Source organism: Oncorhynchus mykiss, chromosome 7 (assembly GCF_057628025.1).
Source record: "Oncorhynchus mykiss isolate SJ-2025 chromosome 7, ASM5762802v1, whole genome shotgun sequence".
Classification (NCBI taxonomy): domain Eukaryota; kingdom Metazoa; phylum Chordata; class Actinopteri; order Salmoniformes; family Salmonidae; genus Oncorhynchus; species Oncorhynchus mykiss.
In genome coordinates, this window is record NC_143028.1 from 14776176 (window position 1) to 14790028 (window position 13853).

Here is a 13853-nt window from a genome sequence, read left to right on the forward strand (position 1 = left end):
AGGACATTTCTCCAAAAAGTATGATCTTTGTCCCCATGTGCAGTTGCAAACCGTAGTTTGGCTTTTTTATGGTGGTTTTGGAACAGTGGCTTCTTCCTTGCTGAGCGGCCTTTCAGGTTATGTCGATATAGGACTCGTTTTACTTTGGATATAGATACATTTGTACCTGTTTCCTCCAGCATCTTCACAAGGTCCTTTGCTGTTGTTCTGTGATTGATTGGCACTATTCGCTCCAAATTACGTTCATCTCTAGCAGACAGAACGCGTCTCCTTCCTGAGTGGTATGACGGCTGCGTGATCCCATTGTGTTTATACTTGTGTACTATTGTTTGTACAGATGAAGTTGGAACCTTCAGGCATTTGGAATTTGCTCCCAAGGTGTGAACCAGACTTGTGGAGGTCTATAATTGTTTTTCTGAGGTCTTGGCTGATTTCTTTAGATTTTCCCATGATGTCAAGCAAAGAGGCACTGACTTTGAAGGTAGGCCTTGAAATACATCCACAGGTACACCTCCAATTGACTCAAATGATGTCAATTAACCTATCAGAAGCTTCTAAAACCATGCCATTATTTTCTGGAATTTTCCAAGCTGTTTAAAGGCACAGTCAACTTAGTGTATGTAAACTTCTGACCCACTGGAATTGTGATACAGGGAATTAAAAGTGAAATCTTCAGAAATAGGCGGAAGGGGTTGAGGGTAGTGGAAGGATAGGAGTGAAAACAAATAAAAGATAACTATTGCAAAATATATTGTGTCTAAAAAGTACAATGCCTTCAGAAGGTATTCAGACCCCTTGACTTTTTCCACATTTGTTAGGTTACAGCCTTAGTCCCTTTACTCAGGACTTTGTTGAAACACCTTTGGTAGCGATTACAGCTTCGAGACTTCTTGGGTATAAAGCTACATGCTTGGCACACCTGTATTTGGGGAGTTTCTCCCATTCTTCTGTGCAGATCCTCTCAAGCTCTGTCAGGTTGGATGGGGAGCGTTGCAGCACAGTTGTTTTCAGGTCTCTCCAGGTTTCCTCCAGACATGATGCTTGGCATTCAGGCCAAAGTGTTCAATCTTGGTTTCATCAAACCAGAGAATCTTGTTTCTCATGGTCTGAGAGTCTTTAGGTGCCTTTTGGCAAACTCCAAGTGGGCTGTCATGTGCCTTTTACTGAGGAATGGCTTCCGTCTGGTCACTCTTCCATAAAGGCCTGATTGGTGGAGTGCTGCAGAGATGGTTGTCCTTCTGGAAGATTCTCCTTTCTCCACAGAGGAACTCTAGAGCTCTGTCAGAGTGACCATTGTGTTCTTGGTCACCTCCCTGACCAACTCTTCTCGACCGGAAGAGTCTTGGTGGTTCCAAACTTCTTCCATTGAAGAATGATGGTGACCACTGTGTTCTTAGGGACTCCAATGCTGCAGAAAATTTTTGGAACCCTTCCCCAGATCTGTGCCTTGACACAATCCTGTCTCGGAGCTCTACGGACAATTCCTTCAACCTCAGGGTTTGGTTTTTGCTCTGACATGCACTGTCAACTGTGGGACTTTATATAGACAGTTGTGTGCCTTTCCAAATCATGTCCAATCAATTGAATGTACCACAGGTGGACTCCAATCAAGTTGTAGAAACATCAAGGATGATCAATGGAAACAGGATGTGCCCATGAGGTCAATTTTGAGTCTCAAAGCAAATGGTCTGAATACTGGCAAAAATGTCAACCTGTTTTTGCTTTGTAATTATGGGGTGTTGGGTGTAGATTGTGTAGGATTATTCATTCTTCAATCCATTTTAGAAAACTGCTGTAATGTAACAAAATGTTGAAAAAGTCAATACTTTCCTGAAGATAGCATGTAGAAGCTGGAAGTAGAAGCTTAAGTGTTGTTGTTTGTTTGGGCTTTGACTCTGAGTGTTTTCACCATGTATCAACACCATGTTTCTCTCCACCTTAGGAATACACCATCGATGTGTTTTTCCGACAAAGCTGGAAAGATGAGCGCCTGTGTTTCAAAGGGCCCATGGAGATGCTGCCTCTGAACAACCTCCTGGCCAGTAACATCTGGACCCCAGACACATTCTTCCTCAACGGGAAAAAGTCTATCGCCCACAACATGACGACACCGAACAAGCTACTGAGACTGAAGGATGACGGGACGCTGCTCTACACTATGAGGTACCAACCACGGGACCGTTCAGTGCTATTTCAGTTAGAAATGTATCACATAGATAGGAGTAATGTAGTATGGGGAATCGTGTCAGGTCGGTTCATCGCATTTCTATCTGATAGAAAGGTATGGTGTAGAACAGAGATAGGATTGTCTGTCATTCTAAATCAGTAATCATTCATCACATTTCTATCTGCAACGTTCTATATGTTTCACCTCACTGAATACATCCTTGAATTTGGACTCTGACCATGTGGACTGACCAAGAGAAACTCTGACCCTGAACCATAATCCTTAAGAGTCTATTTACGCACCCATGCGTCAAACTAAGTAACATAGTAAAAATATCTCCATCAAAATCTGTCAGTTTAAGCTGGAGATGTCCGTTTCTTTGATTGGGCTGCGTCTCAATCCACCGCATCTGCCTATGTCAGAATTCCTCATCTACGGTGGAAGGAGGCCGAGCTGCAGCAGTGCTTTTCAGACCATGAGACATCCCCAAAATCGATCTTCTCACGAAAACCTCTGTAGCGTCTGAACCGTTTGGGCTACAAACTAATATGACCCTACTATGGAAAGGAGAGATTCTCACAAATATGATGGTGTTCTCCGTTTTGGATTTATGATCTCCACAAGTGTCACTCGTCTGAAGGTAACTGTTAAAAAATAAATGAATGGGAAAAAAAGGGGGTTAAATATGTATCCAAAAAACAATAATATTTACTTAGCTTTCTTATATCTCTTATATATAGGAAAGACACTTCAAAATCTGTTTGGCCATTTATGAATGTGTTATTCAATGCATTTCTATGGGCTATAGTAGTAAAGACCAAATTAAATATTTTTGTGGAATACCTACAGGGGTCCTACAATTCCAAATCAAATAGCTAAATGATCCATGGTATGACCATCATAAAACAATTCCATATGTTAGCTGAACCTCCCCTTCCCCACCCGAAAGGCTTAGACTTGTAGAGAATAATATCTGAGCTTTGTGTCTGAAAAACAAACGTTACGCTCACTGAAATACAGCCAGCCACGATTCACATATGGCCCTGAACTGGTTTGGTTATTGTTGTTGTCTGTGTGTAGGAGGTAACAAAAGCCTCTGCACAGCTGTTCTACTCAGCCCAGCTCTTGGTAACGTAGGCTCAGACAACTTTCTGTTCTTTTGTTCTTTGTGATGCTGTATTATGTATGTTATGGAACACTGACCAATATGTGTCAGATTAGATGAAATATTCACCCTTGAATTCATAATAGACAGGAACAGGAAGTGATGACAACCAATAGCAATCATACGAATAGATCAGGACTTCCTGGTATCATTTTAGGAGGTATAATTTATTACCACCCACTAAGATCATCTTAATGCCAGATAAACAGATGCAAGAGAAATAGATAAACCATATTAACCCCTTACGGCCATGTGACCTGGCACTATTTGGCAAGATCAGGCATCGTCGTCGCTGGAATCAAAGTCTGATGAGTGAAAGAAGAAGAAGAAGAAGAAGCGGATATCAGGCCCATCATTTAAAAAGATAACAGATTTCCCAACAACTCAGGAAATGAAACATCAGGACGTTTCTGCTTTTAATCGGTCCGGTTTTACTCCTGTCTCCTAATGTATTTCCATTACCAGGAAGGAGATTAGCGCGCTACCTAGATTTATTGCATGGTCCAGCCTTTCAGAATCCACCGACATCAGGGGAAAGCTCCTTCTCTCCAGTGGAGATAATGACTAAATGTGATTGCATTCTCACCCCCCCCCCCCCCCGAATTCCCGAAACATTAGCCCGAGAGCAACAGAGTTTTCAGAGCAAGTCATACATTTGTCGCCACAAATAATTCATACAGTGTTCTAATCCATTTCCATCATAATGTATGTGCTTAACGAGAACAGGCTGCACCCCATTATATTATGATGCAGAAGAGGTTAATGCACCAGAGCATCATGTAGTATTCTCATTTCCATAGCAAACTGTACCTCTGATGCATGAAATATGCATATTAAGGAACTAGTGCAGTCTTTTTGGCATGTCCATTACTTTGACGTGCACTGGTGACATCCGCACATAACACGTAAATGTTAATCACACAACAAATGCAGGTTCATTATTGTGAATGCAAAAAAAATGGATTACATGGGATGTTTTAGAATAGATGACACCTGTTACATGTTACTCGAGGGGGGATTTGTAGCCCTAATTTTGTAAGGGAACAAGGCAGCTCTCTATGCATGGACCTACATTAGGATATAGCTTATCATACCTGTATACCAATATACTTTCCTTGTGAGACAGAAAAATCAGGTTATTCAATTTCCAGTCCTGCAGTTTCTCTTATAACCACATGATGGCAGCCTTTCCTGTTCATAATGCAGACCAATGAGAATTGGGCTTCATATGATCCAATAAGATCTTGAAACATGTCAGCTGTTTTTGACACAGAAGCAAAGTAATAACATTGAATAATGATGCAGTGAAGTGAACACAACCTGAGTCCGTATGGTCCTCAAGGACTAGAGGTGGCCTCATTTCATTGTTTTATCAATGTGTTACTATGTGTGGTTACTTTGTGGAGAAGTTCTCTGTGAATACACTCTTGACATACAGCACATGGGGGATTTGACGTGAACCACAGCCGGGAATTCACAAATAATACAACCACCACAAGATGGCAGTATAATCTATGTAATGCCATGTGCTTGGATCAGGGTGAATTCTTGGTGTTTCTGTCTAGAAATGATGAGGCCTACAAGGGGAGAAAAAATAAATAAATATAAAAAAATAAACCATGTGATGTAATCGTACAGGCATTGTGCTATCTATGCAACTAACATTAGCGCTGGAGACGAAGATGTCAATGATGACGGCAGCACTGGATTTGTAATGAACAGGATTATCACAGTATATCTGCAGGAGATTTGGGTTTATTGTCTTGATCTTTTGGGTCTTTCTCTAGGTTAACCATATCGGCAGAGTGTCCCATGCAGTTGGAGGACTTCCCAATGGATGCTCATGCTTGCCCTTTGAAGTTTGGAAGCTGTGAGTACAATGCCATGTGTTGATATTTAGTGTATTACGCTTTGCCACCCCAATAATACAACGGCACAGATCCCATACGTATAAACATTACTAGGCCCAGACTTCTTATGATCGGAGTATGAGTCAATGACAGCATTATTTATACCTCGGTAAACCTCCAACTCAGCAAACTACCAAATCAATTCCTCTAAAGAGACAATTGAGCTTGCACAGTATAGGATGGTACCTATGGAACAAGGAAAGAACACAGGATCCAGCCACAACGACGGCGCCGCAATAAGGAAGGACCTGAAGCCGGAGGAGCTAAACCTGGTTCAGTTAAACTAGGTGGAGGGTCAAAAGGTTTATCCATCCTTTAATCAAATTGCTTGTCCTTAATTACCTCAGGTAACCTGGCCCTTAATTACCTCAGGTAACCAGGCCCTTAATTACCTCTGATAACCTGGCACGTGGCCTGTGTCCTCAGAACCTGGGCTATCCTACTGTACCACCTCACCAGGGCTCCCAGGGTTGTATTACCATTTACCAATTAGACCTAAAAGCAGACTATGGTCAGGCAGGGCTGGCCCTAGCCTTTGTGTGCACCCTCAGCGAGATTTGGTTGGGGGACCCCACACCTCGCTGGCAAAACATTTTAGTAGCCCCCCCTCTTGAGGGCCGAGAGAAAAAGTTAAAGTACATTTCCTGCAATTCCACACATTTTGCCATGGGCATAGATTTTTTTTTTGCAATTTAAAGCATGTTTTCTGCAATTCTACACGTTTTGCCCCCCCGTCGACCCCCCTCTCAAGTTGAAAACCATACGTTCCTAAACCCAGAGGATTTCCAGAACTGGAAACTGCTTGTACTGTTTTATCCAGGTGTCACACCAGCATCTGCGGCGAAGCATCTCATCCTGTTATGTTAACATTCTCCTGAAGTGTTGTGGGTTGGGGCAAGGCGGGGTTGGTATGGGTGTTGCCTGCCTGGTTTAAGTGCTGGCCTGAAATAGCTCAGCCGTACCTTGACCTTTTAGACGGGGTCACCACAGATGGATAGTCCCAGGGAAGCTAATAGGAATGCCCTGGGCATGTCACACTATAGTAAACCCTGCGCTTTGTCACACCATAGGACGTATATAGCCAGATTACCTAGCTGATTGGACTGCCCCTACAGATGTAGGATCTTAATTTGATCACTGTTTTGTTGCTGATAATTTTTCTGCTAAGCAGGAAACGCAAACTTGTAGTGTATTTGAGTTTTAAAAAGGCTTCTAAAGTTTAGAATTTCCACTTTGAAATTTCAGACTAGATTTGCCCTAACAAAAAAAGGCCAGACACTCAGAAAACATTTGCATTTGAGTCATTTACATACAGAGCATACCGATACAGTTACTACGGGTATAACAGTTGTCTGAGCACTGTGACCACAGGCTGTATTTCTCATTCCATCACCCACACATCCCACTTCACCACCAGATACAACTGCTTTCCTGTGCAGCCCAGCTCACAGGGGATATGAAGGATGATGGAAAGTGCATCTTGCCTTAACTCTCCACAGTTGACCTTTTTTTAAAGCGGCACAGAAAAACTAAGTCTTATCAAATAATGTCCATGATAAATACAATGGACGTGCTAGTGTGTGGGGAGGAGGAGGGAGTATGTGTATGTTTGTACAGATGTGGGATTGTAATTTGATAACCCTGTTGCAGGAGAACTGTTGCAGGACATTTCAAATGTGTAGTCTATTTGAGAGTTAAAAATGCTTCTGAAGTTTGTCATTTCCACTTTGAAATTTTAGACTTGATTTGCCCTAACGAAAAATGTATCAACCTCTACAAAAATGTCCATTCATTATTTCCTGTTTCCTGATTATTTTCCTGCTATAACAAACTGGAACAAATAAAGAGCCTACATTTGTATAGGTCTGTGGATTAGCATGGAAAATGTCTGACTTGACCATGCTGCTGCTGCTAAGACGTCATTCGGGGGTCAATGCAACGTCATACTTGAGATGTGGGATCACCTTGTTTTGCTTTTTTGACACACTATTGCATATTGTATTTTTTAGCAGGCACTCTTTTTTTGAAGATTAACTCATAACTAGTGCACTGTACTACAAGGAACAGTAAAATGTTGAAATTACCAGCAAAAATACATCACAGGTCAAAAATGGGCACTTTTGACACTATTCCACATCTAAATTTATAAACTGGTTAAATTGGTGTAAAAAACTATATCATGATACAGAAATAATCTACAAGAGTGCTGTAATAAACAGTCATTGAAGTCTATGGAATGATGGCACTCAAGTCTCTCTCAGTCTTCAACCGATCAGAGCTGTGGTGAACTGAAGTGCTTTTCGGGGCTGGGTTCTCTATTGTCGTCCATGCATTTCTAACACAAGGTTATCTGTATGGAGAGTACAAAGGACCGCATGCGCCCCAAATGGCACCCTATTCCCTATTTTGTGCACTACTTTTGACTCAGGTCAAAAGTAGTGCACTATATAGGGAACAGGGTGCCATTTGGGACCTAGGCACAGCCTCTTTTGATATACGAGGCTGATTTAAATGGGTTGCGTATTACAGGCAAGGCTCAATCAGTGCATTGCTGTATGCACGGTGTAGCTCTTTTCTATTCCCATGGTCAATTAAAATCACAGGAGGGTTTTAGACGCTGTAAAACCATCCTATTACCATTAGGTACTAGCACAGTCTCCTCACAGGTACAGTAGATGGCTCAGGTTTTCAGATTAAGATGTATTGGTGCGTGGACAGTATGTAAACAAAGATGATATCAAATCTATCCATCCTTTCATTTGTTCACTTGTTCATTGTCCATGTATTTGTTTGTTTGTTTATTCATTTGTTTATTCACTCATTCATCCATTCGTTCATTCAGTTACTCATTCATCTATCGCAACTCCTAATGTTCATGTTATGTAATAGATGGGTTTGTACCGTGCAATCTCAGTCGGGGAGAGGTTGCCGTTAAGTTGGCATAGGTGACAGGCACCGCCTGCCAAATCCTTTAGCTCTACTACTAAATCGTGGTATCTCCCGCGTCATTATCCTTAATGCTTCTAAACCCACCCAACTTTACATTTTGGCCCTGGCTTTCGGGCTAAAGCCATCCAAGAAGTCTGACTGTAAATAGCAATCCACTAGGCATGGCAAGTAGTACCAGTACTACAGCAAAGTGCTATGACATGCTATTGAGCTTGGTTGCTTAGTTACTGCACTTTACATTGATCCATCACTTTCTTTTTCTTTGTTCTTCCCACCCAACACACGCACACGCGCGCGCACACACACACACACACACACACACACACGCACGCGCACACACATGCATTTTCCTCCTACAACGAGGGAGAAATGCTTGTTTAGTCCCTAGGAACATTCACAGTGTACCTCATTTTTATTATTTTCTTTAATCCAGAAAGACACTTTGTCATCCGGGGATTAAACTACAGTCATTCTTTTCATCCTTAATTAAAAAAAAAAAAAAATATTTACAAAAATTACATGGAACATGGAAATGAAGTTGAAATGAAGTAGACCGGTACAGTGTATAGCCTTGAAGAACATGACTCACCCTCACATTTTCTTCCTCTCTCTCTCAGTGTTCTCTCTCTCTGTCTCATTTTCTTTCTTCCAGGTTCCTGTGGTTCATCCCTTTCTTAACCTGGTTCTCTAGGCCTTTGTGTTTTTCAATTTTATATACAAACCATCTACAAATGCTGAGGACTCTACAGATGCAGGATATTAATTTGATCAACCTGTTGCAGGATAACTTTTCTTCAATGCAGAACATGTACATGTAGTGTATTTGAGGATTTAAAATCCTTCTCAAGTTTGTAATTTCCATCTTGAAATTCATTTCAGACTGGATTCTAACTTATGAAAAATGTCCGTCAATTACAATCGAAATAACAATTCAAATTTCCTGTTCCTGTAGGATTATTTCCCTGCTATAGCAAACTCTCTCAAATTAAGATCCTATATCTGTACCTCCACTTATTTCCCATGGTTCTGACTGGCCCATTATTCCTCACTATCCACTTTCCTCTGCATCTCCCTGCATGCTTAAAGAGACCTAGGCCTCAAATTGATAGCAGATAGGATAGGTGCTGTTTCTGAGGTTTCTCTCAGAATGTTGGCGCTGTATTTTTAGGACAGGTGTGGTTTCACGTCAATATCCAACACTGTTTCTACAGTGACAGTGTTCAAGAGAGGAACAGCTTGCTAGTTGTTTCAGTTTAAATGAGGTTAACACCTCTGATAAAGCGTAAATCCTTCATCTGCACTTGATTGAATTCTCTTTGTTGGACTGCAGGTAATGTCCTAGCCAGTGCTTTCCTGAATCCCGAGACTAGGTTTCTGACTACCCTAAAGGTTGCACCCTTATACTTTACATACAATATAAAACGCAGCGTGCAACAATTTCAAAGATTTTACTGAGTTACAGTTCATATCATGAAATCAGTCAATTGCAATAAATTCATTAGGCCCTACTAATCTGTGCATTACCATGCTGAAACATGAGCTGATGGCAGCGGATGAATGGCATGACAAATATACTCAGGATCTCTTCACGGTATCTCTGCATTCAGATTGCCATCGATATAATGCAATTGTGTTTATTGTCCTTAGCTTATGCCTGCCCATACCATTACCCCATAGCCATCATGGGGCACTCTGTTCACAACATTGACATCAGCAAATCGCTTGCTCACATGACGCCATTGTGAGACCGAGTGGACATCGAGTGGACATCTAAAACAACGTTGGAGGCGGCTTATGGTAGAGAAATTAACAAAATTATCTGGCAACAGCTCTGGTGGACATTCCTGCTGTCAGCATGCCAATTGCACGCTCCCTCAAATCTCGAGACATCTGTGGCTGTCACACCCTGATCTGTTTCACCTGTCTTGTGCTTGTCTCCACTCCCCCACCAGGTGTCTCCCATTTGTTCCCATTATCCCCTGTGTATTTATACCGGTGGTTCCGTTTTTCTGTTGCCAGTTCGTCTATCTGTTGCCAGTTCGTCGTCTGCGTTTTTCCGTACTGCTGTTTTTCTAATCCCTGTTTTCTATTCTTCCCGGTACTGACCTTTTCTGCCTGCCCTGACTCTGAGCCCGCCTGCCATACCATTCTGCCTGCCCTGACCTCGAGCCTGCCTGCCGTCCTGTACCCATCTGACTCTGACCTGGTTTACGAACTTCTGCCTGTCCTCGACCTGCCTCTTGCCTGCCCCTTGTCTATTAATAAATATTAGACCATCTGCCTCCTGTATCTGCATTTGGGTCTTGTCCTGTGTCGTTATAGTATGAACTGGCCATGACTGACCTAGCACTCTCCCTGCATTGAGGCACCATTGGAATAATTAGGAGCTACCTTACAGAAGGACATACGGAACGCCATGTCCAGTGTTTCAAATCATTACTGGAGAAATTCCATGGACTATCGATCAGGCAACATGCCACAACGGAGACCTCTCAGCTGCTCAGTAATCGTGCTACCAATGGTGATTTTGTCCAGCCTACCCCGGCTTCCTGAGAACCCCACTTACCTCCTCCTGAGCGCTATGCTGGGGATCCTGGAACCTGCCGGGCGTTTCTTTCCCATTGCTCCCTCGTTTTTTGAGCTGCAACCCTCTTTGTTTCCTTCGGATCGTTCGAAGATAGCGTATCTCATAACGCTGATGTCTGTAAGGGCTCTCACCTGGGCTACGGGGGTTTGGGAGCAACAATCTGCCACTTGCCTTCGTCTGGAGGATTTTGTGGCGGAGGTGAGTAAGGTGTTCGATTCAATGGTGTCTGGGAGAGAGGAGGCCCGAAAGCTACTTCTACTACGTCAAGAATACCGTAGTGTGGCAGACTACGTGGTAGACTTTCGCACGTTGGCCGCCGAGAGTGCCTGGAACCTGGAATCCCTGTTTGACATCTTCCTTCATGGAATATTAGCGAAGATTAAAGACGAACTCGCAGCTCGGGAGTTACCCTTAGACACAACTCCATCATAGCCTTAACCATAAGGATCGATGGGCGCCTACGGGAACGCAGGAGAGAGAGATCTGTTCTCGGCCACACTTGTCCATGACTGCTTTCTCGCCTCCGAAGAACCCAGGAATTCCCTGATGCCTGCATTCTCGAGAGGATCCGAGTCACCCGAGCCCCCTCTGGAATCATCAGGGACGGGCGACTCGTTTACTCCAGAGCCTATGCAACTGGGCAGGGCTAGATTGACGCCTAAGGAACAATTATGCAGGCTGAGCTCCAACAGTTGCCTGTATTGTGGTGCTACAGGGCATTACATATCCACCTGTCCAGTAAAAGACCAGGCTCATCAGTAGATACGAGTACAGTGGTGGGCCATACTGGGAGTCTTCTAACTCCTATTACTCGTACCCCTATCCATGTTATCCTGTTGTGGGGTGATTGGTCTAAATCTCTCCGGGTGATCATTGACTCTGGGGCTGACGAGAGTTTTGTGTACGCTACTCTAGTATCTGAGCATCTCCACACAACTCTTCTCCATTCCCATGGACGCCAGAGCACTGGACGGACGCTCCATTGGCAGGGTCACTCACAGTACAGTTTCCATTAACCTGTGAGTGTCGGGCAATCACATTGAGTCCATACAGCTTCTACATATTGAATCTCCCCATGTTCCTGTTGTTTTGGGATTTTCATGGCTCCAGAGGCACAACCCCCTGATTGACTGGTTCTATCCTGGGTTGGAGTCTGTTCTGCCACTCACATTTCCTTAAAGTGGCGCAGTCTGCCCCAGGATGTCTTCCTGCGGGCTCTGGAAAAGACTTGGATTTCTCCGCCGTTCCCGCGGAGGACCAGGACCTCCTGGAGGTTTTCAGCAACCCCCCTCACCTCCCTTCCTCCACATTCCCCCATGATTGCACCAATGACTTCCTCCACCACACTGCCTCGTGGGCGGCTATATTCCCTCTCTGGCTGCTGAGAGATGAGTGGAAGAACGCCTTCAACATCCTTGTTTGCTCCCGTTCTGCTCAAGAGCATGTCCGACATGTCCTCCAGTGCCTCCTGGAGAACCAGTTGTTTGTGAAAGCTGAAGGGTGTGAATTCCATCGCTCCACTATCTATTTTCTGGGATACGTCATCGCTGAAGGGGACGTTCAGATGGAGCCTGACAAGGTGAGAGTGGTGATGGATTGGCCCCAACCCACCTCAAGAGTGCAGCTGCAATGTTTTGTACTGCTGCTTCATTCGGAGCCACAGCACCCTGGCTTCTTCCCTCTCTGCACTCACTTCTCCTAAGGTTCCCATGGTCTTAAGCTGCCGACAGGGCATCCTGTCAGTTCGTGGTGGGCCGCTTTGTCCCAACGTTCGGCCCAGGACCAAAAGTTGCACCCCTGCACTTTCCTTTCTCATCGCCTGAAAGGAAAGAGGGACTATGACATTGGTAATCGAGAGCTTCTTGTGGTCAAGTTGGCACTGGAGGAGTGGAGGCACTGGCTTGAAAGGGCAGAACACCCATTCTTAGTTTGGGCCGACCTTAAGAAACTTGAATATCTTCGCACCGCTAAACTCCTCAACTCTAAACAAGCTTGTTGGGCTCTGTTATTCACTCGATTTAACTTTACCATCACATACCGCCCTGGGCCCAATAATGTTAAGCCTGATGCTCTCTCTCGCCTGTATAGTTCTGCGGCTACACCAGCAGACCCAGAGACCATCCTCCCCTACCTCCTGTCGCGCTACTACACTTGTCTGGGGAATCAAGAGCCTGGTCCACAACGTGCAGCATTCCCAGCCGGACCCCAGGAGGCCCTGATTCAGACCCGTTCCCCAAGTCCTGGAATGGGAACATTCCCCGACGCTTACCTATCATCCCGGCTCCTACCGGACCCTGGCTTTCATCCGACAAAGTTTTTGGTGGCCCACTATGTTTTCTGATGTCTCCACACTGTGTACGCTCAGAACAAGACTCAGCGGCAAGCTCCGGCTGGCCTCTTTCAATCACTCCCTGGTGCCTCATCACCCCTGGTTGCATATATCCCGGTCACTGGTCTCCCTCTGTCTGATAGCAACACCACCATCCTTACAGTGGTGAATAGGTTTTCTAAAGGCAACCATTTCATTCCCCTCCCCAAGTTACCTTCAAGTTACCTGCAAGTTACCTGTACCCTCATTGGGTTGTCGGCTAGCCTGTCCTCCGGGATTCATTCTCAGTCCAACGGCCAGTTGGAGCGTGCCAATCAGGACCCGGAGGTGACACTCCGTGCCTCGTCTCGGCCAATCCCACCACCTGGAGCCAGTAACTCGTGTGAGTGGAGTACGCCCGGAACGCCCTTCCCTGCTCGGCCACTGGGCTCTCACCTTGCGAGTGTTCCCTGGGTTACCAGCCTCCGCTCTTCCCAGAGCAAGAGGAAGAGGTCAGCATACCCTCAGCCCAGATGTTAGTCTGTCGCTGTCGGTGTACCTGGAAGAGATCCCGGTCCGCTCTTCTTAAGAACTCCTCCCGTTATCGTCTCGGGCAGAGGGTATGGTTCTCCACTCGGGATCTGCCCCACAGGGTGGAATCCCGTTTAACTCCCCCCCGCTTTATCGGCCCCTGTCCGATCTCTAAAATCCTTAGTCCCACTGCTGTTTGTCTTCTGTTGCTTCCCTCCGTATACATCTCATGGTTC

General features: G+C 44.6%; 2 protein-coding genes across 4 annotated transcripts in view; one reads left to right on the forward strand and one right to left on the reverse strand.

The window, feature by feature from the left end:
- LOC110527446 (gamma-aminobutyric acid receptor subunit beta-3) overlaps window positions 1-13853 on the reverse strand; it is a 58181-nt gene that overhangs the window by 38067 nt on the left and 6261 nt on the right. The gene's annotated exons all lie outside the window — the stretch shown is intronic.
- The window catches only part of LOC110527447 (gamma-aminobutyric acid receptor subunit alpha-5), a 33116-nt gene that overhangs the window by 5418 nt on the left and 13845 nt on the right, over window positions 1-13853 (forward strand). The window contains exons 5-7 of one of the 2 annotated variants that reach the window (XM_090240339.1): window positions 1943-2163; window positions 5120-5202; window positions 6063-6064. In XM_090240339.1, coding sequence (XP_090096465.1) covers window positions 1943-2163; window positions 5120-5202; window positions 6063-6064 — 306 coding nt within the window. The remainder of the gene's footprint in view (window positions 1-1942; window positions 2164-5119; window positions 5203-6062; window positions 6065-13853) is intronic. The other variant, XM_021608721.3, reaches the window with a different exon arrangement.